Source organism: Rhamphochromis longiceps, linkage group LG6 (assembly GCF_057381845.1).
Source record: "Rhamphochromis longiceps isolate RC_006_pf linkage group LG6, R_longiceps_female_GT1.1, whole genome shotgun sequence".
Lineage (NCBI taxonomy): Eukaryota > Metazoa > Chordata > Actinopteri > Cichliformes > Cichlidae > Rhamphochromis > Rhamphochromis longiceps.
In genome coordinates this window covers 6,215,291-6,241,688 of record NC_140562.1, presented here as the reverse complement: position 1 = coordinate 6,241,688, position 26,398 = coordinate 6,215,291, and the positions used below count along the sequence as shown (strand labels likewise).

The following is a 26,398-nucleotide window of genomic DNA, read 5'->3' as shown; positions in this document are numbered from 1 at the left end:
CTGCTGCTCTCTGGCAGGTAGCTCCAAGCCCTCCTGGGTTTTAAATGCACCTTAGAACACACATGCATCAACACTACAATGAGCGGGTGGAGGGAGATTTGGAGTCTTCACACACCCCCATTCTCTGCGGCCTGCTGGAGCAGGGGGGCTAGGAGGAGGAGTTGGCCGTCCGACTGCGGTCTGGAGTGTGGGGCCTCCCTGCTGCTGCGGAGTCGGGGCGGTCTGCCTCCCCCCACCGCAGGGAAAAGGGTAACACCACCTGGGTCTGGGTGCAGTTCCCCCCTCCAGGGGCAAGGGTACCTAGACCCGGGGCTTAGAGTACGCTTGGGGAGTGTGATCGTGTGTACAGCGTCTCTTTATGTCTGTCTCCACGTTGGTTGAGTGTGGAGTAAGTGCATATGAGAGCATGAGGGTGGGAATGGATGTTTGTATCTGTGTGTGCCTGTATGTCTGTGTCTATATGTCAGGTTGGGTGTCAGGCGCCACCTCTCTGGGGACATCTCAGGCCCCCCAAGGTTTGGAGGCCTATCTCCCCCTACCACCACTTCCCCTGCCAGTGGCGGACTCCCTCAGACATCGGTGCGTTGGTGGTTCTTTGTGTCCGGGGATGGGCGTCCAGGTACACACCGGCTCACTCCTTGGCGGCCGCTTATCGGGGCCTCTCGGCCTGGGGCTCGGTCACTCAGGCACGGCTGGCTGCCGGCGGAGCTCACGGGCGCGTCACTGCAACCCCCCCTGGCTTCTGCTCCGCGGCTGTTGAGTGAGCCCTCATCTGGGACTCTCCTCAGCTCTTTCTGGGACAGTGGCGCGGCTGCCCCTCTGTTGGTCTTCCTTGGTCTCTTGTGTTCTGGGGGCCTCTGGATGTCTGGAGTTTTGATCTCCTCCATACCTGCTTCATGCCCTGGAGGACGGGGCTGTGGCCCCCCCACACCCTCTAGCAGATCATTACACGAAGGAACCTTTTAAAAACAAGCGTGTCCATGCTCACAGGTGTACACACGGGTGATCACACCCACAAACTACACCCTTTTTGGCTCCTACCTCAAAGCACACTGTGTTCTGTTGATCTTATGTGCTGCACAATAATGTTTAATATTTAGTATTTACTGTCATATTCCCATATATCATTGGGATGTTGTTTATTCTATTACTCTTGTTCTCTTCTGCTTGTTTTCTTTTTTCTTTCTCAGCAGGTGATCCAGGTGATTGATATATGCATTTTTTTTTTTGCTGCCCATTCTGTTGGTTTTTGTCTTTTGCCCTTCTCCCCCGTCCCTCTTCTCAGCTGTTTCTCTTTCCCTCTTTCTTTCTCCCCTTCTTTCCCCAAGTCAAGTCTGTCCCGTATTCAGTAAGTGAAAATAAAATAAACAATAAAAGGTGAATCAAATGGACCATTACGGCAAGGCTGGGATGGTCAATTTGGTAAAGTAAATCCGTTGGGCATCTTTCTTTGCCTTTAGACAACAATTCTGATGCAAAAGAGCCAAACGGGACAGGCAACAAAAAAAAAAAAATGTTGGGTTGCAGGAGCAGCAGACTGAGCACAGACACTCATGCCTCCCTCTCCTCAAGAAACACGCACCGTTATCATTCCTTACACTGCACATGATATTCCCACTCCTCACGCTTTAGCACCTCTCACTACAGATGCCAGTGGAAAAGGTGAGAAAGAGATATAAGAGCAGATGAAACAGAAAGTCAACACACTCAGACATCCTCGCCTTGTTTTAAAACATAAAAACACATTAGGAAAAGACACACCTGTACCTTCTTGATTACAGCTCCTCCTGCAGCCTCCTCACTCTGTCCACTAAATACATATTAGAGGTTGTGACATCTTTCAACTTGGAGTGGGAACAGGCACGAATCAGAGAAAGGAGAACGGTGACTTGTCTTTTATTGCTATAGTGATTGTGGATTCTTGTAGTTACACTTCCTTTGTTCTTCTTTAATTCCATATTACTGTTGTGTTGTGTAGAGTTTTATCTTTATGTCTTGTCTTTGTACTCTGAGCACCTTCTGAGACTGAGCCCAGAAACCCTTTAGAGAAAGTTTATTTCCACTGCTTCATTCATTGATATTTTTGTCTGTATCCAACAACATGTGGCCATTTGTGAAGGTGGTGACTACAATCACCGACCCTGTGTTGGATACATAAACCCACCGTTTATGTATCCAGCTATGAATGCAAGAGGTAAGAGGGCAGAGGGATGTTGGCAGCACGTGACCAATCAGAGACAGGGATACGTAGATAACCTGGACAAGAAAACTGAACATATTTTGCTGGAAATACTTTAGGACCCAGGGGATTAAAGGGAGAGAGTGTAAAGCAGTGGGTGCTCACTGAAAACAGTAACATTTTAGCTAAAGTGTGAAGATTATAAATGAAATAAAAGGTTATAAAAAGACACTTATATCTGTCCAATGGTGCTTCTTATTTTTCTTTTCATGTCATCTTCTCTCTAAGCAACACAGCTACTGGAAACAGTTCTGCTTATTTATTAGTTCAAATATTGTACAGAAATATTTGTTATGAAATGTAGATAGTTTTCATGCAAATTATTGATAGAGCTTTAAAAACAGTTTTGTAGTCATATTTATCTTTTAGTTTTTTTCTAAATGATATTTCTCATGTTTGATAAGATTCATTACAAAACTTGAAACATTCCAGTGCTTTCCACTGTTTGCTCTGATGTAGCTGAGGTGTTAACATAGTTTAACAAACACAATGAAGTTAATGAGTAAATAACGATCATACTTTCAAAAGAAAAGAAGAAAAAAAAAAGCTTTGGGACATTCTGATCACTGCATGGTCCATCTTATTCCAGTTTATAGGCAAAAACTCAAACGTGCCAAGCCTGTAGTCAAAACTGTGAAGAAGTGGACTAACGCAGCAAAGCAGGAACTGCAGGACTGTTTTGACTCCACTGATTGGACTGTTTTTGAAGCATCATCTGAGAAACTAGATGAGCTCACGGACACTGTGACATCATACATCAGTTTCTGTGAAGACGCGTGTGTGCCAGCAAAGACCTTTTGCACATACAACAACAATAAACCATGGTTCACTCCTAAACTCCAACATCTTCGTAAGGCCAAGGAGGACGCCTACAGAAGTGGTGACGGTGTCCTGTACAAGCAAGCCAGGAACACACTGACCAAGGAGATCAAAGCAGCTAAAAGGATCTACTCCCAGAAGCTGGAAGAACGGCTCTCAGCCAACGACCCTGCGTCAGTGTGGAGGGGCCTGCAGGAAACCACCAGCTACAGACGCCCCCCACCCACTATTGAAGCAAACAAAGACCTGGCCAACGAGTTAAACACTTTCTATTGCAGGTTTGAGACGGACAGACTCCCACGCCCCACCCTCCCCTCCCCAGGGACATTGCTTCAGACATTGACCCCCAACACACCTTCCACCTCTCCCCCCTTCACCTTGCCCCTCCCCAATCAAGACTCAACGACCACCCCCACCCTCCCCAATCCAGACTCAACGACCACCACCACCCTTTCCAATCCAGACTCAACGACCTCCACCACACCTCTCACCCCCCTTTCCTCCTCCCTGAAACTCAGAATACACACTCAGGATGTGAGCCGACTATTCCAGAAACAGAAGCCCAGGAAAGCCCCCGGACCAGACGGCGTCTCACCCTCCTGCCTCAAAACCTGTGCTGAACAGCTGGCTCCCATCTTTACTCGCATCTTCAACAGATCCCTGGAGCTGTGTGAAGTTCCCTCCTGCTTCAAACGCTCCACCATCATCCCTGTTCCCAAGAAACCCACCATCACAGGACTGAATGACTACAGACCTGTCGCCTTGACGTCTGTGGTCATGAAATCCTTCGAACGACTGGTGTTAGCCCATCTGAAAGACATTACAGGCCACCAGCTGGACCCTCTGCAGTTTGCCTACCGGGCAAACAGGTCAGTGGATGATGCAGTGAACATGGGGCTGCATTACATCCTGCAACACCTTGACCGCCCGGGAACTTATGCCAGGGTCCTGTTTGTGGACTTTAGTTCGGCTTTTAACACCATTGTGCCTGAACTTCTTTCCTCCAAACTCTCCCAGCTCAGCGTGTCACCAGCTACCTGTCAGTGGATCACCAGCTTCCTGACAGATAGAAAGCAACAAGTGAGGCTGGGGGAGATCACCTCTGAAACCCGGTCCCTCAGTATTGGTGCCCCTCAAGGATGTGTCCTCTCACCACTACTGTTCTCCCTCTACACTAACGACTGCACCTCCAAGAACTCGGCTGTTAAACTCCAAAAGTTTGCAGATGACACCACTGTCATCGGCCTCATTCAAGATGGTGATGAGTCTGCATACCGACAAGAAGTTGAGCGGCTGGTACTCTGGTGCAGTCAGCACAATCTGGAGCTGAACACTCTTAAAACTGTAGAGATGACAGTGGACTTCAGGAGACATCCCTCAACTCTGCTCCCCCTCACCATATCAGACAGCCCTGTGTCAACTGTGAAGACCTTCAAGTTCCTGGGTACAACCATCTCCCAGGACCTGAAGTGGGAAACCACATCAACTCCATCCTCAAAAAGACCCAGCAGAGGATGTACTTCCTGAGACAACTGGGGAAGTACAGTCTTCCACAGGAGCTGCTGATCCAGTTCTACACTGCGGTCATTGAGTCTGTCCTGTGCTCCTCCATCACAGTCTGGTATGGAGCAGCCACTAAACAGGACAGGAACAGACTGCAGCGGACTGTACGGGCAGCACAAAGGATCATCGGCACCCCCCTGCCCTCCATCCAGGATCTGTACCTCTCAAGAACCAGGAAACGGGGAGGGAAAATCATCACAGACCCCTCACACCCTGCACACAGACTTTTTGATCTGCTGCCCTCTGGCAGACGGTACAGAAGCCTGCAGACCAGGACCACCCGACACAGGAACAGTTTCTTTCCCCTCGCCATCTCCCTTCTTAACAGTTGACCTGTCACACTGCCAGGCTGCAACTGCACCTTATGTACATTTTGTAGTATTAATTCCACCTCATTCATTTCTGTATTTTATGTATATAAGTTTAGATTCGTTATTTATAGTTGGTTTACACACCTTTGTGTATGTACTGTATGTGTAATGTGTATATATAGACACGTGTGTGTGTGGTGTGTGTGTGTGTGTGATTTACATTACTGTGCTTGAGAGCCACCATCTACCGGAACCAAATTCCCTGTATGTGTCTGCACATATACTTGGCCAATAAACACAATTCTGATTCTGATTCCAGCTCCCGTTTCTGCTCGGTGACAACTCGTACTTTTCCACTCTCCTTTTTCTCCCTCCCTCACTCACAGACACAGAGGCTGTGTCCCAATTCAGGGTCTGCACGCTTGAAGTACGCATTTTAAGTGCGATTACGTCACCGCCACGCGACGACAGCTGTCCCAATTCGAAGTGTACTTCAAATGCATACTTCAAATGCATACTCCAAATGCGGTGTCGATTTCCCCAAATATCAAGCGTGGTCCGGTGCACGCTTCGTGGTCCCATATGTCCTACAATTCATAGCGCGGCGGTGGGTGTGGATAATTTTGCTGCAAAATACGGCAGACGTCAGAAGGGAGCGGCCGAAGAGTGAACTGTCAAAAGTAAGTACTGAATATAATGTCACTTATTTATGTGCGAATGTTTAATAACGAAGAACATTAAAACATTACTGTTGGCCACATGTCGGCAAAGTTGTGTGACATTAGTGATGTTTGTACTTTCAGCGTTAACTTGGTTTTAAAGCCTCTACTTCTAAATATATATATAGTTGACCTTAATCTTACAGAGAATGTGATGATTTTATGGATAATTAAAGTCAGTCATGTATCCACAAACACAACAAGCTGAAAGTCAGTGATGCTGCTCGGTTTGCAGTCCTGAATATCACAGCACAAGCAGGATTCACTGCACTGTTAATGTGAGCTGTGTTATATTGCTGCCTCTGTTCGGTGGTGTCGAGCCAAACAGACTTTAACGTGTGTTTGAACGAGCTGACGGTTCACTCGTTAAGCTGAAAGAAAGATGCTTTAATCACAGCAGTCACACATGTGTCCACTGCACCATCTGGGAACTCTTCTTGTTTAGCACTCGTAATAACGCAAACACTGTCCAGGGTGTACCCTGCCTCTCGCCCTATGACAGCTGGGATAGGCTCCAGCGCCCCCCGCGACCCTGAAAAGGATAAGCGAATGGATGGATATATATATATATATATATATATATATATATATATATATATATATATATATATATATATATATATATATATATTTCCAGTCATGTGGTCTCAGCCTCAGATACTCAACTAATCAAAGCGATGTCAAATTCAAATTCAAATTTTATTTGTCACGTACACAGTCATGACTGTGTACGAGCATTTCACTACATATAGTGAAATGCTTGGACAACTGCTCGTGACCTAAAGGAAAAAAAAAAAGGAAAAGGCTATGAATATGATAGGAAATAAATATGAAAAATTAAAAAGGGTAAATTTAACTAGGAAGGAATAAAATATAAATTAAGGTTAAAAATGAAATAACTGTACAACACAAATTAGAATGAAGGGTAAATTTAACTGGGAAAGAATAAGATAAAATATATAAATTAAAGTTGAAAATAAAATAACTGTACAACAAAATACACAATACACAGTATAGAACTATATAAGAATGTATGAAGAAATATAAATAAATATATACACAATAACAGCAGCTGTACAAGTATTAACTGGAAATGAAGAATGTAGTGACCAGTGTTGTGCAATCCACATTTGTCTTGTGCAGTGCAAATATGCTTAAAGTGATTTAAGTGATAACAATGTCCAGAAAGTCCAGTGTGTGTGTAAGAACTGTATGTGTGGGTCAGTACTGTGTGGTGGTGTGATTGAGAGACCGTATCGCCTGCGGGAAGAAGCTCCTCCTCAGTCTCTCTGTGTTGGTCTTCAGGGAGCGGAATCGCTTTCCTGACCTCAACAGAGAGAACAGTCCGTTGTTGGGATGGCTGAGGTCCTTCACGATCTTCCTGGCCTTGGTCCAGCACCGCCTGCTGTAGATTGAGTGCAGGTCAAGGAGCTCGGAGCGGATGGTGCGCTCAGCTGATCGCACAACCCTCTGTAGAGCTCGTCTGTCCTGCATGGTGCTGTTCCCGAACCAGGTTAAGATGTTTCCCGTCAGGATGCTCTCTATGGTGCACGAGTAAAAGTTCCTGAGCACCTTGGAGGGCAGTTGGAAGTCTCTCAAGCGTCTGAGGTGGTAGAGACGCTGACGGGCCTTTTTCACCACGGTGTTGATGTGACAGGACCATGACAGGTCCTGCGTGATGTGAACTCCGAGGTATTTGAAGCTGTCCACTCTCTCCACTGGGCACTCGTTGATGACGGGGGTCTGGTAGTTCCTCTCCTGCTTAGTGCTGAAGTCCACTATCAGCTCCTTTGTCTTACTGATGTTTAGAAGGAGGTTGTTCCTCTGGCACCAGTTCTCCAGATTCCTAATCTCCTTCAGGTAGGCCGTCTCGTTGTTATCAGAGATCAGGCCCACCACGACGGTGTCGTCAGCAAACTTGATGATGGTGGTGGAGCTGGTAGTGGCCACACAGTCATATGTGTACAAAGAGTACAGCAGGGGGCTCAGAACACACCCCTGGGGGGCTCCAGTGCTGAGAGTGGTGGAGGCTGAGACATGTCCGCCCATCCTTACTGCCTGTGGTCTGCCAGTTAGGAAGTTGGAGATCCACTGACACATAGATGAGCTGAGTCCCAGATGCTCCAGCTTGGTGGTGAGTGTGGAGGGAATTATGGTGTTAAATGCAGAGCTGTAGTCTATGAAGAGCATTTTAACATAATTCCCCCTTCTAGTGTCCAAGTGAGTGAGTGATGTGTGGAGGAGATGAGAGATGGCATCGTCTGTGGAACGATTTGGACGGTAAGCGAACTGTAGTGGGTCCAGTGTGTCTGGTAGTGAAGAAATGATGAAGTCTCTGACCAGGCGTTCAAAGCACTTCATCACTACTGAGGTGAGGGCTACAGGGCGATAGTCATTGAGAGAAGCAGGGTGGGGTTTCTTCGGGACAGGAACAATGATGGACTCTTTGAAGCATGTGGGGATCACCGACTGAGATAAAGAGATGTTGAATATCTCAGTGAACACAGGAGCTAGCTGGTATGCGCAGTCTCTGAGGATACGACCTGGGATGCCATCTGGTCCTGCTGCTTTCCTGGTGTTCACTCTCTTGAAGGCTCTCCTTACTTCATGCTCGGAGATGACGAGCACGTTTCCAGTGCTGGCAGTATCTTCTTGTCTGCAGCCGTTAGCGCCGCTAGCACTAGCATCGTTGGAGTCCTTAGCTGCAGCCTCGAAGCGAGCATAGAAAGTGTTCAGCTCGTCTGCCAGAGTCACGGCCGCGTTCGTCATACCGGTTGTTGGTGCTTTATTTCATCCCCCGCACCTGCTTTTTTATTTACATTAGTACATGGGGATCTGCCTGGCCTGGGAGCCACTGCCAGTCCCCTTGGAGACCCACCCCAAATTGCAGCATCTGTTCACGTTTCTTTATCCACCACCATCAATCGTAACTGAGAATGTAGGCCCAGCTAGTGAAATATGTCTTTAGCACATTCTCACGTGAGCATTTATTTTAACAAAATCCCCTTTTATTTCAGCTACATAGGAATACTTTCCTTCATTTTAAAATTCTGTTTTTGTCACAGTTTACTCAATATGTTAGAAAGTGGGCAACAAAATGGCTTCAGTGCAAGAAAGAAACTAGTTCTAATAGTGACCAGTAGAAAAACGCCACAATCGCACTTAAAAAAGGGTACACAAGATTTATTGTTATTTCATTGCAGAGTAGTGGGCTGGGCACTCCTTGCTGCAGTACACAGCATGTGCTGAGTTTCTATTTGCGTTTGTGAGTTTTGTCTGGGTCTGAAGTGAACTGGGATGTCGTGCTTGGAGAAAATTCTCTCAATAAACCTGCTGGATAAGAGATGACAATGTTGTTCTGTATACTTTATTAAGTCCCATAGGGAAATTACCCTCTGCATTTAACCCAGTGAAACAGTGGGCAGCCACCAATCCAGCACCCCAGGAGTAGTGTGTACTCAGATAGCAAGACGACATTGAATTGATGTTGATTTTTCATCCGAGGTATCCAAGGTTCATCCAAGTACCACAAGTGCTCACGAGTACCGCAGGGTAGCCGTTCACTGGATTCAAACCTCCAATCTTCTGATCAGAGGTTGCCGACCCCTGTTCTACAGTATTCTAATTTCAGCTGATAGGTACTGGTCTGTGTGTGGGGGATTCTGGTAAACTTCAGTGTTGAGACTTCCAGCCTCCTCAATGAGCACAGCACATTTCACCACAGGCAGACGGATAGGCCATGGAGTGAAGCGGACAGCATACGCGCTCACTCTGCTCAATCCAACAATGTGCTTTAATGAACCAGGTTTATTAAGGCACAATGGCAACATAACACAGTAGAACAACTTAGAATTTTTTTGATGAATGGGTGTAGTCCCTAAAGGTTATGATTACATCTTGTATCTAGAACAAAAACAGACAGTAGTGAGGTTTAACCTGTGTTTCAGTCTGAACGGTAAAGTGTATATAAAGATGGCTTGCCAGCTCCCCAGAAATGAAAGAGTCTCGAAAACGGCTACTGCCACTTGCACTGGCTTATTCCTACTATACTGGCTTAGGTTTTCCACTAACTGACAAAATTGCTTTAGGTGGGGTTTGATGGAACAGAGTACACATAAGGAACAATAAAAAAACAAAAACTATAGACCTAGATATGTGAAGTTACTTTTCTCTTTTTCTGCAGAGGTTTGTGTTTAGTTCGTTTTTGTTCAGAATCTAAAAACATATGCAATTTTTCCTGTGGCTTCATATAATGCGTGTACCAAGAATAGTGCACACATCAGAATTTAAGTCATGTTAATGTCTTCTCACACATCCACTAAAGCTGGGGTATTGAATTAAATTTTCAGGTCTACTTCAACAAAACTTCCCCAAACAAAGGTTCGAAATACTATAAAGTTATACATCCACTGTAGTTAAATGTAGTATGCGTGGAAGCACTATAACAGCAGTATCAGTGTCTTTATATAGTCAACAATAGGCTGGAAAATAAAATGACCAAAGCACAATTCGACAGTATTTTTGCAATGTTTATTAATAATCATCATCACACTGAGCTGATCGCACTCTAATAATAAAATGTTCATTTTTCATTTCAAGTAAAATGAGGTTTGCATTAAAAATACAAGCTTTTAAAAAAAAGTCCTGAAATAAAGTGCTTAATCTGAGCAATTTCAGTGTACATGCAGCTTTACGCAGCTCTTTGACACTAAAACGAGCTGCTGGTAGTCAGTTAAGTTCCAGTTTAGTCCACCATCTGTCTAACAACATGGAAAGACTAAAGAAAGTTGCTGATGATGAAAACATGCTGCATTTCAGAGTACACCAGTTTGCTTTTTGGCCCCTGCTTGAAAATTAATGGCAGATTTTTTTTTAGAATATAAAAATATCATTTTCATGTGATGTGATCTTTCATGATCTTACAGGATGGTGAACACAATGCATGTGGTTGTGTCACAAATAACAGACATAAAAGTGGCAAAGTACACAACTCTATTACCTACAGTAAGTATGCTTTATTTTACAATCAGAGACAAGACACTGCTGATAGTTTTTGCAAGTTGTCACTGAGGTGGAGGAGGTGGAGGAGGAGGAGGGGGAGGGCGGGGAAAGTCAGAAAAGGGGGCAGAGTTTGGCAGCCAGAAAGGAGTGGAGAAAGCAGGATTGAAGAAAGTTGGAGGAGGAGGAGGAGGAGGAGGGGGGTAGAGAGGGAAGTTAGAGGGAGGAAAATGGTGAGGAGGTGGAGGATAAGGACAGGGAGTAGGGATGAACATAGGGGGGAAATTTGTGTGTCGTGGTGGCTCTGTCTGTCTAAATGAGTGCTGGTGGTGGAAAGAAGGCCTTGTATGTCTTGGTGGGAAGCCCCTTCCATCATGCTTATGTTGCCGCTGCGAAGGGTTCTGAGTACGATTGTCTAGAAAAGAGGGGGAAAACAAGAAATGGTATTTAAAGATGGATGGTATCACCTTCTATTTGTAACACTTTAATCTTCAAAACCTGAAAACCTGCATATAAACTTGTGCTTCTACAGCAGGGGTCAGCAACCTTTAAGACCCAAAGAGCCATTTGGAACAGGTTTCCACGCAAAAGAAAACACTGGGAGCCACAAATACTTTTTGACATCTAAAATGAAGATAACACTGTATATATTGCTTTTTACTTTTATGCTTTGTGTGAACAACTAAGGTGTGTTGCTTATGAAATCCATGAACTGCTACAGAGAAAATTACATTTTATTTATGTAATTAATACATTTTTAACTCTTAAAGAAATATAACAAAAGGAAAGACGCTGAACTAAAATGATCCAAGTAGCAAACAAAAACTGTTATATCGCCTTTGGGCTTTTGGAGCCTTGACCTGACTTTTAAAAATATAATAAAAAAAAAAATAGCACTATGCTGCAAAAAAATATATTCTGCCTAAATATGTATTTTACCTGGTTAATGTGTGTGGCCGGGTGTGGTCTGCAGCACCGCTGCAGGGGAGGCGGACGCACCTGAGCGGCACCCGCAATCACGCCTCGCCACCTTAACGTCTGTGCTCTCTATGCTGTTGTTGGTATATGTCGGGCTGTGAGCTGAAAAGCTACAGCCGGCTGTGTGCGTACAGCAACAGTGTGTGAAAAGTGATCAATAAAGAGATGCTGAAAAGCGTGTTCATGCAAACATCGTCGGGTCTGCCGCGATATGTTTACAATGGGGCTGTACTTTCATCTTTACGCAGGACTGTAAGCTGCCATCTGTGAGGCGTGAGCAGTGTTTGTTTTTAACATAGTTCACGGTGGAGAACAGCTGCTGACATAATGTGGATCCGAAGATCTTGAAAGTCTCGATAAATGCACGGCGTTTTGGCGGGTACACCGGCTTCCGCGAGTGTGACGTTTATTTTGAGCGATGAAAAAAGAATAAAATATAATTTTATTTTTATATTACAATGTCACAACGATCTTCCAATTTAGAGCTACAAGTTAAAAAAAAAAAACTAACATAAATAAAATACACTTCAGCTAAATACTTATAATTTATTTTCCCAAACCACGCGGAGCCGCACTATAAGGACTAAAGAGATGCATGCGGCTCCGGAGCCGCAGGTTGCCGACCCCTGTTCTACAGTATTCTAATTTCAGCGGATGTCATTATCCATGCTATACATCACATAGAAGAACTGGAGATGTGTTTTTATGGGAGTACCTGTGTGGCTAGTGTCCTTCTTTTTGGCATTTTTCAGTTTCCTCTTTGCTTCCTGCTCTTTCTCATCATCACTATAGTCTAGAGCCTAATAGGCGGAGAGAGAGGAAAAATATATTAATTAAAAAAATCTGAGACAGAAGTCATAAAGAAGGAATCCTGAAAGAGGAGTCCTATCGGGATAGGTAAGCCTGTGGGCCTTCGGAGGCAGCCGACGGGTATGGACAGACCAAGCGGAAAGCAGCTCGGGCAGTGGCTGAACCAAAAACTCGAGTGTGGGAGCAACTCGGGAGGGGAAAAGTGCTCTACATGCACAGTGTATAGTGTGGGCGACTGAGGATATTGTCAGCCGGTGGAGGGAATACTTCCTTAATCCCACTGACACGTCTTCCATAGAGGAAGCAACTCTGGGGATGAGGGGGACAACACCGGGGCAGTTAAACAACTCCTTGGTGGCAGGGCCCCTGGGGTGGATGAAGTTTCTGAAGGCTCTTGATGTTGTGGGGCTGTCTTTGTTGACAAACCTCTACAATGCTGCGAGAAGATAAGGGGCAGTATTTCTGGACTGGCAGACCGGGGTAGTGGTTCCCATCTTTAAGAACGGGGGCTGTAGGGTGAGCTCCAACTATAGAGGGATCACACTCCTCAACAAAACTGTGGTATGCAATGATGGAGTATAACAACCAAAGCCAAGAATAAAGTGATAAAACAAATTTAAAAAGAAGTCCACAAAGAGTTGGGCAGCAAGTAGCACTAGTATCCACTCAGCAAACCCAAAACATCTGTGTGAATATGACTCAATGAACAATGGACGTTGTTGGATACATACCTCTTCTGGCGGTTCTTGGTCATTTTTCCAGGATGCATCTGATCCCTGTAATCTGCACACAAATATTTTCATTTGAACATAACAAACAAACACACAGACATGAGCTTAGCCTAACAGATTCCATTCACTGAATCAAAAGTAGCTTACACACAGTCAACACAGAAAACTAAATATCTATATGCCCCTGTACACCACTGAAATGGATTGGAAGCAAAGGAATCCAAATGTGACTGTATTGCAGAGTTGGACCTTCGTGATGGTGCCGGAGACAGCCAGCTCTGTGTTTCAGTGCACTCTGATAAACTGCCATACAACCAGAACTTCTCAGACCAGAGATGAGCTCATGAACATCAGAGCTACATCTCCTGATGACTTATTTATATCATTCATCACCTCATCTGCTGATATTGTGACCATTTTGGTTCACAAAGTGAGACACTGTAGGTGAGCAACAGCCTCTCTTGTCAAACACAGAGGGCAAGAACCATATTGCAGGTGCTGACTCTCATACCAGCCGTTTCATACTCTCCAGTGCATATTAGAAGACATGATTATGAACCAACAGAACCACATCAGTAGTGTACTGAGACCAATACTTATGGTGCTAATGGTGTACTTACAGTCTTAGCTGCTGTGTGAGGATGTATCCCGTGTACTCCTTGATGGCTGGTGCATAATAAAGGGTAGTACCCTCTTTCAGCCCTTTACTGATAATCTGATCCACAGAATTAAAACGTAAAACATACATTGGGCTGGACACCGGGCCAAATACCTCAAACACCTGAAACAAAGAAACAGTGCAACACTGTCATATCATTGGGTGTAAAGGCCTTTACAAAACTGAAACATTAAGTACATTTCAGATTATACAAAGAGGCCTTTGTCAGGAAACACAAAATCAGTTAACAATTTTGTTGTTCTGCAGCAATGGAGGTTGATCAAGCTTCTACAGCTATTCCTATTTTTCTGGATTACTTCCAACCCCTTCTGTCTGCATAAAAGCAGTGCTGGAACACACTGTGGTACCATACCCTCTGAGCATCAGTTGAACTGTATTGTACTGCAGAAAGTAGTGTGTTGTTACACAAATTGTGAGAAAAAGACAATTAACAATGGAAGAGAGACACACCATCATGTCACTTATCAATGTTGGTTTGTCCTACAGAGAAACTGTCGTAGTAAGCAAGTCTCAGTTTCAACTGTGAAGACAAGACTTCAAGCTGCAGGGAGGATGAGTTGAAGCAAGAAAGCCATTGCGAAGGCATCAGAATAAGACAAAGAGGCTTGTCTGGGCCATGGCACACCACCACTGGACTACTGAAGACTGGAGGAAGGCATTATGGACTGATGAATCAAAATTTGAAATCTTCGGTTCATCATGCAGGATCTTTGTACGCCGTCGAGTCGGTGAAAGGATGGTTCCACAGTGTGTGGCATCGACTGTCAGACATGCAGGAGGAAGTGTGATGGTCTGGGGTTGTTTTGCTGGATCCAGGTTCGGTGACCAGATTGAGGTACCTGGAACCAAAACAGCTACCACAGCATTCTGCAGCATCATGCAGTACCCTCTGGTATGCGTCTAGTTGGTCAGGGGTTCATCCTACAGCAAGATAATCACCCAAAACATAAGTCCAAGCTAGGGCTGTGCGATATGACCAAAATCTCATATCCCAATATAAGACATCTATCGTCCCGATAACGATATAAATCACAAAAATTTAAAATTTTCTGTAAATTCTGTGAATCTCGGGCAGCTCAACTTGCGTGAAGTGTTTCCAGCTGGGCGTCCTGTAGCTGGAGTCGAGTGTTTTAACGATGCATGAAACGATACATTTTTAGTCATAAGTTGTAACAGCCGCCGTTTTCTTTGTGAGTATTTATTACACGGCGTGCTGCGGGGAAAAAGCCTGTTCTAACGTTTGAGTCTAAGGTTTATTTTTTAGCACCTGGCGGCTCTTTTTTTGCTTCTCATCCATAAACTCTCTGCATACTCTTTCACGTGATTCAGTTTATTTTGAAAAGTCTCAACAGGATCTTGAGCTTTATTGTGAAAGGTTTATGTGGAAAATAAACAAGCGGACACGCAATGGTTTTACCGTCGTTGTTGCTAACGACAACGCATAAAAATAGGCGCTTGTCTGTCCGTAGTGTGGTTATATTAAATATAAGCGAAAGAGAGAACTTTAAGAAATTTATATAGCCACTACAGTGACCATCAAAACGATGAGAAAATATATTGCTGTAAACAGTTTATTTTGCGACACCACGAAACAAACGATAGCGTAAAATAAAACGATAGACGTTTTTATATCGTCATCCGATATATATCGTTATATCGAACAGCCCTAGTCCAAACTATACCAGAACTACCTCAGGAAAAAAAGAACAAGATGGTAAGCTTGAAAACATGGAGTGGCAGCACAGTCTCCAGACTTAAACCCATCGAGCTGGTTTGGGATGAACTGGACGGAAGAGTGAAAGCAAAGCAACCTACAAGGTCCACATTTATGGGAACTTCTGCAACAGATATGGGAACAACTTTCTGAAGAATATTTGATTCCTATTGTAGAAAGAATGCCACGGGTGTGTTCAGCTGTTCTATCTGCCCAAGGGGACTACTTTGATGAGTCAAAAGTTTAGAATACATTTTGGTCTATGAATTGATTCCATGATTTCTTCTTATTTGTACTATGCTTTCATTTCAGAGTGCAATGAGACATTAAACTGCATAATTTTCAATTTAAAAAAAAAAAAAAGAAAAAAGAAAAATTGAGGTTTTCTACATGCAACCTGTAATGTATCAACTCCTCCACTTGGGGCAATAGGCATTCCATCCTTTTCCGGCTGAGAGCCATGGTCTCAAACTTGAAGGTGCTAATTCCAACTCCCGCTGCTTCATACTTGACCACAAACTGCTCCAATGCAAACTGGGTCACCACCTGATGAAGCTAACATCATCTGCAAATTTTCAATTAAAAAAAAAAAAAAAGAAAAAAAAAGAAAGAAAGAAAGAAAAAATTGGGGTGTACTAAAAGTTTTAACTGGTAGTGTACGTACACAGAGCTTTTGCAGAAAATTAATTCTACAAAATTTAAAAAAAAAAAAAAAAAAAAAAAAAAAAAGGTTTCTGGGTTCAACCCATTTTCAAGCAGGGATAATTTCACGGTTTGATCAAGGAGTTGAAGCTGTATCACGGCCTCTTTTGTACGTATTTCAGGATGTCAGTGAGGCAGTTTGAGCTCGTTAGCAGAGACGGGGACCATACCCGAGGAGGCCGAGAGCCGATTATGAGCTGTTCTGCGACACAACAATCAAATGTTCCGTCATACTGAACACTTTGATTGCATCAGCACTGGAAAAAGTTGTGAGTGGTCATATATGTTTATATGCACCTGAAGCGCCGTAAAAATTAAACCTGATGTAAAAATAAATGCTGCAAATTTTTCATGTGTAATTATGTGTTTGGTGTGAACGGCTGCATTAAGAATAGTTGAGTCTGAAAAATATTTTTAAATGCACAAAACGTTTGCACGCATTTTACTCGTCCAGTGTGTAAAGGCCTTAAAACCACACAGGCAACTTATTGCATTCTACAAAAGAGAAGCTTCTGTTGGCATCCTTACCTTGGCTGCAGCCTCCCGATCAGACTTGAAGATAATGCTGCCATCATTAAGAGGGGGCGTGTCTTTCAGGGACTGGATAATAACTGCAGTGACAGAAGCAGTGGTAAAAGACAAAGTTGAAACACAAGCCAAAACTGTTCCTGCTCTTCCTCTGGTAGACACTAATGTAGCCTTAAAACAATCTGTGCCTATATTTACCAAGCTGCTGTATAATATTCGACACGGTGCCCAGTGGCTGCAATTCTGCTTCTTCTGGTAAGGTAATACATACTTCCTCCACTGCCGGAAGTTCCTGCACACAAACAACATGACATTTAGACATAAGGCTGAAGGGCGTTCAGAATTCAGGACACCCCCCCCCCCAAAAAAAACCCCAAAAACAAAACACATGGTGGCAAAGTGTGGACAATAAGACGCTAATAGTGGTTCTTGTTGGTTGGAATGTAATAACTAACAATGCTCAATGTGGCATTAATGCTGTTGGTATTTTTACTTCACATCACATGACATCATTACAGGAACAATCACATAGAAAATCTAGACATTTTATTACTTCCCATGAGTAATTTTTATTCATTTAATTCTTATTAAGCATTTCTGCCAAAATGTTGGTATCAGACTTAGTAACGAGTCACTCATTATCCTGTTGCTCCCTCTGAGATTTTCAATAACGCAGGCCATCTCTGCTTGGGAGGTTAATGTAGCTCTAGTTCCCCGTGATAAGTATACTGTGTGAGGCAAATGATGAAAGATTTACCTCTTATTGTAATTACTGATCATAAATGCAGGGATTTTATCCAAACAAGTAAAATCTTTTTAAGTGCTTTGTCAGTCTAGAACCCAACTTCCGGCGCCCCCCGTGTGCGGCAGCCTGTTACAGCAGCTCTGCTCATTCTGAGTTTCTTTCTTTCTTATCTTTTTTCTCGTAATTTTTTTATAACTAACGTATTAGTAATTAGACTCTGCAACCATGTTCTACCGTTTTGTGCTAGTCCTGGTCGTTTTTCTCAGTTTATTTCTACTTTTTTCACCCGTGTCTGGGGACCCAGAGCAGAGATCCTTTGTTTACAGTAAGGATCAGCTGTTAGCGCTGAGTCCTGCAGCGGTACTGCCGGCGGACAGACCCGATATTCCCAGCGAGCTGAGGAGGAAAAGATGGGGGTGTCGTGCTGGGAAGGAGCGCCGTCGCCCAAGAAGGAGACGTTATCGACCATCTCTTCCTTCTGTAATTATTGGAAACGTAAGATCTTTGCCCAATAAGATGGATGAGCTCATGTCGCTAACCTGGTCACAGAGGGAGTACCGGCAATGTAGCATCATGATGCTAACGGAGTCGTGGCTAACATCGCTAACTCCGGACACAAGCGTGACACTACCGGGATTCCAGCTGCTGCGAGCGGACAGGACCAGAGACAGCGGTAAGAGGAAAGGAGGGGGACTGGCAGTTTTTGTGAACGACAGATGGTGTAACCCTGGGCACATCACTGTAAAAGAGCAACTCTGCAGCAGAGACATTGAGCTGTTAGCCGTTAGCATGCGTCCGTACTACCTGCCCCGGGAGTTCTCGCATGTTATCGCGATAACAGCGTATGTCCCCCCCCTCGGCCAACGCGGATGCAGCCTGTGACTCTCTCCACTCTGTGGTCAGCAGACTGCAAACACAATCACCGAGAGCCCTTCTCATAATATCAGGGGACTTCAATCATGCCTCACTGGACTCCACACTGCCCACCTTCACCCAGTATGTGACCTGCCCAACCAGAGTCAATAAAACACTGGACTTACTGTATGCCAATGCAGAAGAGGCATACAGTTCATCACCTCTCCCTCCCCTGGGCAGATCTGATCACAACCTGGTGCACCTTGTCCCTGTGTATGAGCCCTTAGTGCGCAGGGAGCCACCAGCCAACCGCACAGTACAGAGATGGTCAGAGGAGAGCGAGGAGGCTCTTAAGGATTGTTTTGAGTCGACTGTGTGGGAGGTGATTTGTGATGACCACGGTGAGGACATCGACAGCCTTACTACATGCATTACTGACTATATAAACTTCTGTGTGGATAACACTGTACCTACCAGGACTGTACGGTGTTTCTCCAACAACAAACCTTGGATTACCCCAGAAATTAAAACCGTCCTCAAGCAGAAGAGGAGGGCCTTCAAATCCAGAGACAAAGAGGAGTTGAAAAGGGTGCAGAGAGAGCTGAGGGGACTGATAAGGAATGGGAAGGAGAGCTACAGGCAGAAGATGGAGAACCAGCTTCAACAAAACAACGTTGGTGAAGTCTGGAGAGGCCTCAGAACCATCTCGGGCCACAAACAGCAGAACTCTCTGCCTGGGAGGGATGTGAGATGGGCAAATGAACTGAATCATTTCTTCAACAGATTTGATTCAACCATGAGGCAGTCTGCAACATCGGCTGCAGACTCACCCACCCCCACTGCTGCTGTTCCACCTCAGACACTTCACACCTCCTCTATTCACCCTGCTCACTCCCCCCCACCCCCAACAACAGCATCCAATACACACTCAACACAAGGCTCCAGCCTGTCTCTCTCAACCACCCAGGTTAGGAGGGAACTGAGGAGGATTAATGGCAAGAAGGCAGCGGGTCCAGATGGCATCAGCTCGAGGGTCGTCAGGTCCTGCGCGGACCAACTGTGTGGGGTGATGGAGCACCTCTTCAACCTGAGCCTGAGGTTGGGAAGAGTCCCACAGCTCTGGAAAACCTCCTGTGTTGTACCAGTGCCAAAGACTTCACGCCCCAAGGACCTCAACAGCTACAGGCCGGTGGCTCTGACATCCCACCTGATGAAGACCCTGGAGCGGTTGGTCCTGGCTCAGCTTCGGCGCCTAATAAGCTCATCACTGGACCCACTTCAGTTTGCCTACCAGCCTGGCATTGGAGCGGATGATGCCGTCATTCACCTCCTACATCGTTCCCTCGCTCACCTGGAGACCGCTGGAAGCACTGTGAGAATCATGTTCTTTGATTTCTCCAGTGCCTTCAACACCATTCTTCCCTCGGTTCTAAAGGACAAGCTGGTGAACTCTGGAGTGGACCATCACCTCACTACCTGGATCCTGGACTACCTCACCGACCGACCACAGTATGTGAGGACTCAGGGCTGTGTGTCGGACAGGGTCGTCTGCAGTACGGGGGCCCCACAGGGAACGGTTCTGGCTCCGTTCCTCTTCACCATCTACACTGCAGACTTCTCCCACAATTCCACCCAGTGCTTCCTGCAGAAGTTCTCTGATGACTCTGCAATAGTCGGCCTCATCACTGATGGGGACGACAAGGAGTACAGAGGTCTGACCCAAGACTTTGTGGACTGGTGCCAGCTGAACTACCTCCAGATCAACGCCAGTAAAACCAAGGAACTGGTGGTAGACTTCCGCAGGCACAAGCATTCTCCACTGCAACCACTGAACATCCAAGGTATGGACATTGAGGCTGTGGACAGCTACAGGTACCTTGGTGTTCATCTGAACAATAGACTGGACTGGACTCATAACTCAGACGCCCTCTACAGGAAAGGGCAGAGCAGGCTGTACCTGCTGCGGAGACTCAGGTCGTTTGGAGTGGAGGGCCCACTCCTGAAGACCTTCTATGACTCTGTTGTGGCTTCTGCTATCTTTTATGGCGTGGTCTGCTGGGGCGGCAGCATCTCTGCTGGGGACAGGAAGAGACTGAACAGGGTGATCCGAAGGGCCAGCTCTGTTCTAGGATGCCCTCTGGACCCAGTGGAGGTGGTGAGTGACAGGAGAACGGCGGCTAAGCTGTCATCTCTGATGGACAACATCTCCCACCCCATGCAGCAGACTGTGACAGCACTGAGCAGCTCCTTCAGTGGGAGACTGCGGCACCCACGGTGTGGGACGGAGAGATTTCGCAGGTCTTTCCTCCCCACTGCTGTCAGACTCCATAATAAAGACTTTAACTGATCAAGCACACACATCCATACATATGCAATAATACTAAGTGCAATAATCCTTTCTGTCATCGTTGTATTTTTACTCAGTTGTATATAGTATTTGTATTTGTATTCTATTTTTATCTTATTGTATATTTATTTTATTTTATTCTACTGTATATAGTATTTTATTCTATTCTGTACAGTTGTGTACTGTATTTATTCTTATTGTATTCTAATTTTTGCCTCATAACTTTTGCACTGTCCACTCCTGCTGTGACAAAACAAATTTCCCACGTGTGGGACTAATAAAGGTTATCTTATCTTATCTTATCTTATGTGCATGACCCAATGCTGTGTTTTGCCCCTTGACTGCCTCGACTTGACCTATGTTCAGTTTCTGTCGTTTGAGGGTCTCTCTGGATTCAGTTTTGCATTTAATAACTGAAAAACATGCTCTGTCCTGCCACTGAAAAACAGACCTGAGCTGCTGTTGCGAAGTGTTTTGGGTCATTATCCATTTGCACTGTGAAGTACAAACGAATGTACCCTCTTAGCTGTCTTTAATTCGTACTTTGTTGAGGTACATTTTAAAACTTAAAGGTTAAGTCTTTTGATTTATCTATATTTAAATAACCTCCAGAAACAAATGTTATTTTCAACCATATCATTCAAAAAAAAAAAAAAAAAACAACAACAACAACAAAAAAAAAAAAAACATGTTGAATGGTTAATTTGAATCAGTAGGCACTATATGGTATATTGGTATATAGCCAAAGCTATTATTATTAGATTTTCTTCACATTGCCCAGCCCTAACACAAACCATTATCGTCCCTTCAGTGTTACAATTAATATTAGACTACAGTGGTCCCTCGCTATAATGCTGTTCACCTTTCGCAGATTTTTTTTTGGTGCAATTTTGCATGCTTTTTTTTTTTTTTTTTTTAAAACAGCACATTTTGTTCTGCATCCTGATTGGCTGTAGACCATTGTCAATCAATCTCATGCCATGTCTCCTTGTACAGTACAGAATGTGTGCAGCTTGCCAAATTTACATAAATCTTTGATCGCTAGCAGTGTGACTCTGAAGTGCTGTACTGTACGTTTTTTAAGTTTTATCCCCATCAAACACACGAATGTCGACGAAACGTCGTCATCTGCCGGTTCCTTTGGTTTCATTCTATAACACTGAACTTATTTTTCTACGAAGGTTTGAACTTTGAGAGCGAAGTGTGAAAAATTTCATGCCTGTCTGAGAAAAGTGTATAAAGTGTGTAGTGTGGGGTTTTACAGCCTTAAAACATCTATAATAATTGTGAAAAATAAAGTTGGCTACTTCGCAGATTTCACCTATTGTGGGTTATTTTTAGAACGTAACTCCCGCGGTAAAAGAGGGACCGCTGTTTTAACAAGAACACACATACATACAATTACAGACTGACCTCGAGCAGAATCTCATCTCGCGTTTTGATGGGTGCTGGTTGGCTGAAACCTTCATCAACTTCTTCCACAGCCGCAGGTGCAGAGGGAGAAGAGAAGGATGAAGATGATGAGGAAGAGCTGTCACTGAGGACAGGAAAAGAGCATTAGCGACACCCGTCTTTGTTTTACCACGCTGACAGCTGTGCGTTTTCATACCTGTCCGAGTCCTCAGAATCCTCGCTGCTCTTATGCGTGTCTAAAGACACGGTTGCTGCTATTGAGTGCCTTTGTGCATCTGCCCTTTCTTCTTCTAAAAGTGTTTGTGTGTTTGACACCATCTCAGCATTGTCAGAGGTCACCAGGACATCTTCTAGTTGAGATGTTACTGTAACCTCCATATCCTCGTCTTTTACAGCTTCTGCCGGTCCATTTCCCTCTGTTAGGTTCTCATCCATCTGTAACATTATCTTGAAATGTGTTTCAAAATCTGTTACTTTAAATGTCATTTTATTTATACAGCCCCAAACTACAACAACTGCTGCCTCAAGACACTTGATAAATCACTATCTATTGGGGTGATAAGGTACTATAGGGTCTTTAAAATAAGACAGGGACTGATCATTCAAGACAATGTACGCGAGGAGCAGGATTTTACATTTGACTTTGGATTTAACAGGGATATAATTAGGAGGAGTCAGTACGCTCTCTCTTTCTAATCCCTGCCAGTAAGCTGCAGCATTTTGGATCAGCTGAAAATTTTTCAGGAAGTTTTAAATACAACCTGATAATAACGAATTGGGGGTTAGGATAATAACTGGCTACTAAAACTTTACTGATATAGAAATATTTTGTTAATACCAGGGTTCATACGCCTTTTTCAGGGTCAAATTCAAGCACTTTTTAGGCACCTACAAGGTCCCTTTTCAAGCTAGCTTTTCCAGCACATGCCACCCCCTCAAAAAATAGAATGCATTTGTCAATTCGCATCACCTCAGTAAGACCATGTGAAAATTAAAACAAATCATCCTAGGTGAACTTAAACACCTTTGTTCACCTTTTGTTAAGAAATAGAAAAACGCACCACACAAAAATACTGCAAAAGGAAACAGTTGCCTTATATACACAGTGTATAAACTCAAAATGCACATTTCACTTAAAAATTAAGATGTGACAATGTGAACAAATCAATCATTATGTACAATTCCAATGTATTTTGTATCTCCCTTAAATAAACAAGCAGCCTTAAAGTATGAAATATTCATATACAAATACACATAAATGTGTGTACTGTCTCAGTGGCTGATTGTGCCCCACAGGCCTCAGTGTGAGCTTGAAGACATTTATGAGTTTTAAGTAGTTTAACCCTTGTATGGTGTTCGGGTCTGTGAGACCCGTTTTCAGTTTTTTTCAAAAGAAAAATTAAACAATTAATTATTTTTTCAACCTGAAATTCATTGGCTTTGGCTTATTTTCTGTGAAGAACATAAATCCGAACTAATTTTCAATGACCTCATACTGTACCTCCCCCCACGCATTTACATTACATACAAGGTATTCGGGTCCACTGGACCCAGGTCTAATAAAAGTGTTGAAAGTGTAGGTCCTGTGTTCCCACACTCTGTCTTCCTCCTTTCTGGTGCTGCTGATAGTGTTTTCTTCCCCTCCTGCTCCCGCACAAAGTTGCAACATTGTTGAAAATTCAACTACCAACACCGTCTGCTCTTACATTCCCGCACATTTTACCCTCTTTCTTGAGGGATCCAAATTTTATTTTCTCATACCCTGTCCCACCTGCAAATTAGGGGCATAATACTATAAATAAGACTTTGCCAGTGTGGTTCTTTATCACAACTGATCAAGATGGCAAAAGATTATCTGCTGCGAGGGCCGTCCAATTTTGGAAGAGAGAGGGGCTTCGGATGATGATGTTGACAAAGAGGTTTCAGAATATTTCACATTTCTGAAAATTCAGAGTCTGACAGTGACTTTGAAGAAGAGGAGGTTGAGCATCATTTAGTAACAAAACGAAGACGAATACCCCATCAGCAGCCAGCTCCAGGACCAAAAAAAGCCCACCAGACAGCAAGTGAAGAAATATGGATGTCAATAACTGGTGACATTGAATGGTCTTCTTGCCCAAGAAATGAGCCACCCTGCAGAGCTGTTACTGTGATAAGCCAGGGCCAACACGGCTGACAGTTACTCATGTGCAGGACATCAAGTCTTCATTTGAGCTTTTCATCCCAGATTCCATCCAGAAAATTATTCTGGATTGCAGTAATCTAGAAGGAAGGTGTGTTTTTGGAGAGAGGTGGAAGGAGATGGACCAAATTCATCTAAGAACCCCAAAGGCCTACTTTGGGGTTCTCATCCTTGCAGGAGTTTTCAGGTCCAAAGGGGAATCCACAGAATCCCTGTGGGATGCAGAAACCGGCACGAACCTTTCCATGCATCAATGTCTCTGGAAAACTTCCACAAAATTTCCAGGATTATCCGTTTTGATAACCGAGACAACAGACCAGCTCAACGGCAGAGAGACAAGCTAGCTGCCATCAAGACAGTGTGGGATAAGTGTGTGCACCACCTCCCCCTGTTTTACAACCCTGGGCCTAATATCACCATTGATGAGCGGCTGATCCCATTTAGTTGTGAAACATATTGCTTCACGTGTAAATGTGTTGTGTCTTTCCACTCACTCCACTTGATTATAACTGATTTATTTTTTTTATAACATTTTATTAAAAAAAAAAAAAAAAAACGAGAAGCACATTAATTCATAAATGTGATCTAACAAAGGTAAAGGGAAAAAAATAATCATGTTTGCTGTTCATATGGCTTGTAATTGGGATGAAGTAAACATCTGTTGAGTAATTTAACATAAAATTGTTTGATAGTGTTAATTTGGAAAGCCAAAACTCTAGCGGGTCCACCAGACCCATGAACACTGGCTGAGTAACAAAAATACGAACACCACACAAGGGTTAATGTGCAGGTGCTGAAGATAAACACATTTTGAATGAAAGCCGGGGAACTTTGGTAGCACAGAAACAAGTGGCTATTCTTTGTGACCATATGGATCACTCATATTACCATTATTTCAAATACTCCAAAAAGCTGGGGGTCCAGGATATAATTGGCCGTTTTTGACTACTTTCATTTGGCCTCTATATTTCACCTTTAAAAACTGTTTATCTTGCCAATCTGTTATTTTCTCATTTTGACAAACTGTATCAGCACAATTTATCTAAATTCAGACAAAATTTAAAATACGAGTAGAAAGTGATATTTTTGACTGTAAAAACCACAGGCATGTTTACACTGTAATCTGCCTTTGGTGGCTTTTTTGCATATCTCTCTCTCTCTCTCTCTCCCCCCTCAAACAACCAAATGCCACATGTTGCCATATCATTTTTTTGATTGGTCGACATGGTACATTTTTCCACCAGTAGGGAAGGAGTGTTTTTTTTCTTTTTTCACCAATGACTGTTGTCTTTCACTCACAAGCAAAGCGTGTTTGCTTGCACTCTCCTTAGAAAACGCAGTTTTTACAGTTTCTTCCCGGAGTAAATGCCACTGTTTTATTAAAAACAAAAAACATCGGTTTTACCTGGCCTATCAACACAATTTAAACACTGGCATATAGTTTGAAGTCTGCACGTTCGACCCAAGTTGAAATGGAGACTCTGGGTCCATCGACCCCAGAGGGTTAATCAGAAAGCCTTAAGTTAGCTAGTGATGTATCAGGCTAATGTTTAAAGCTTTCACTTGAGCAAAGTAACTCATATCACTGCTAAGTAATGTTAGCTAAGTTCACAGCATATTCCATAATAGCGCTGCCATACTGCATCACACTCAGTGCATTTCAAACATTTCTCCAGCGAGTTTGATAGCTAGCAAAATAATAATCATAATTTTTTAAAAACAGCATGTGTAATGTATATGTCAAGAGATATATTCTTAAACAATTCTTCAGCTGAGAGTCAGAGAGTGGAGACACACAGTTTTAATTGCATGCAAGGGCGGTCACAGAGCACTCGCACAGGAGTGAGGGCTCCGGGACTCGCGCTCTGCCACTGCCCTGGTCTTTATTTATATACAACAGTAGGTGCATTCGTTTATTACATTGGAATGTGGATGTGTGTGTGTGCCAGGAGATGCTTCTCTACCTGGCACGAAGTGAAACTGCTCGTTAAGCTCTTATCTAGCAGGTACTGCTCCTTCCCTGCATAACGGGTCACAGTTAACTATAACAACAGTCTGAATCATA

At 43.8% G+C, this 26,398-nt stretch overlaps 1 protein-coding gene across 1 annotated transcript in view; it reads right to left on the bottom strand.

Moving 5' to 3' along the window:
* Window positions 1-10,642: 10,642 nt before the first annotated feature.
* naf1 (nuclear assembly factor 1 homolog (S. cerevisiae)) overlaps window positions 10,643-26,398 on the bottom strand; it is a 29,271-nt gene continuing 13,515 nt past the window's right edge. Inside the window, exons 2-9 of the mRNA XM_085409021.1 lie at window positions 22,348-22,598; window positions 22,152-22,275; window positions 16,990-17,083; window positions 16,792-16,874; window positions 13,789-13,949; window positions 13,169-13,220; window positions 12,343-12,427; window positions 10,643-11,064 (exon numbers count right to left, since the gene is read on the bottom strand). Of these exons, the coding sequence (XP_085265147.1) occupies window positions 10,715-11,064; window positions 12,343-12,427; window positions 13,169-13,220; window positions 13,789-13,949; window positions 16,792-16,874; window positions 16,990-17,083; window positions 22,152-22,275; window positions 22,348-22,595 (1,197 nt within the window). The 5' untranslated portion in view covers window positions 22,596-22,598 and the 3' untranslated portion in view covers window positions 10,643-10,714. The remainder of the gene's footprint in view (window positions 11,065-12,342; window positions 12,428-13,168; window positions 13,221-13,788; window positions 13,950-16,791; window positions 16,875-16,989; window positions 17,084-22,151; window positions 22,276-22,347; window positions 22,599-26,398) is intronic.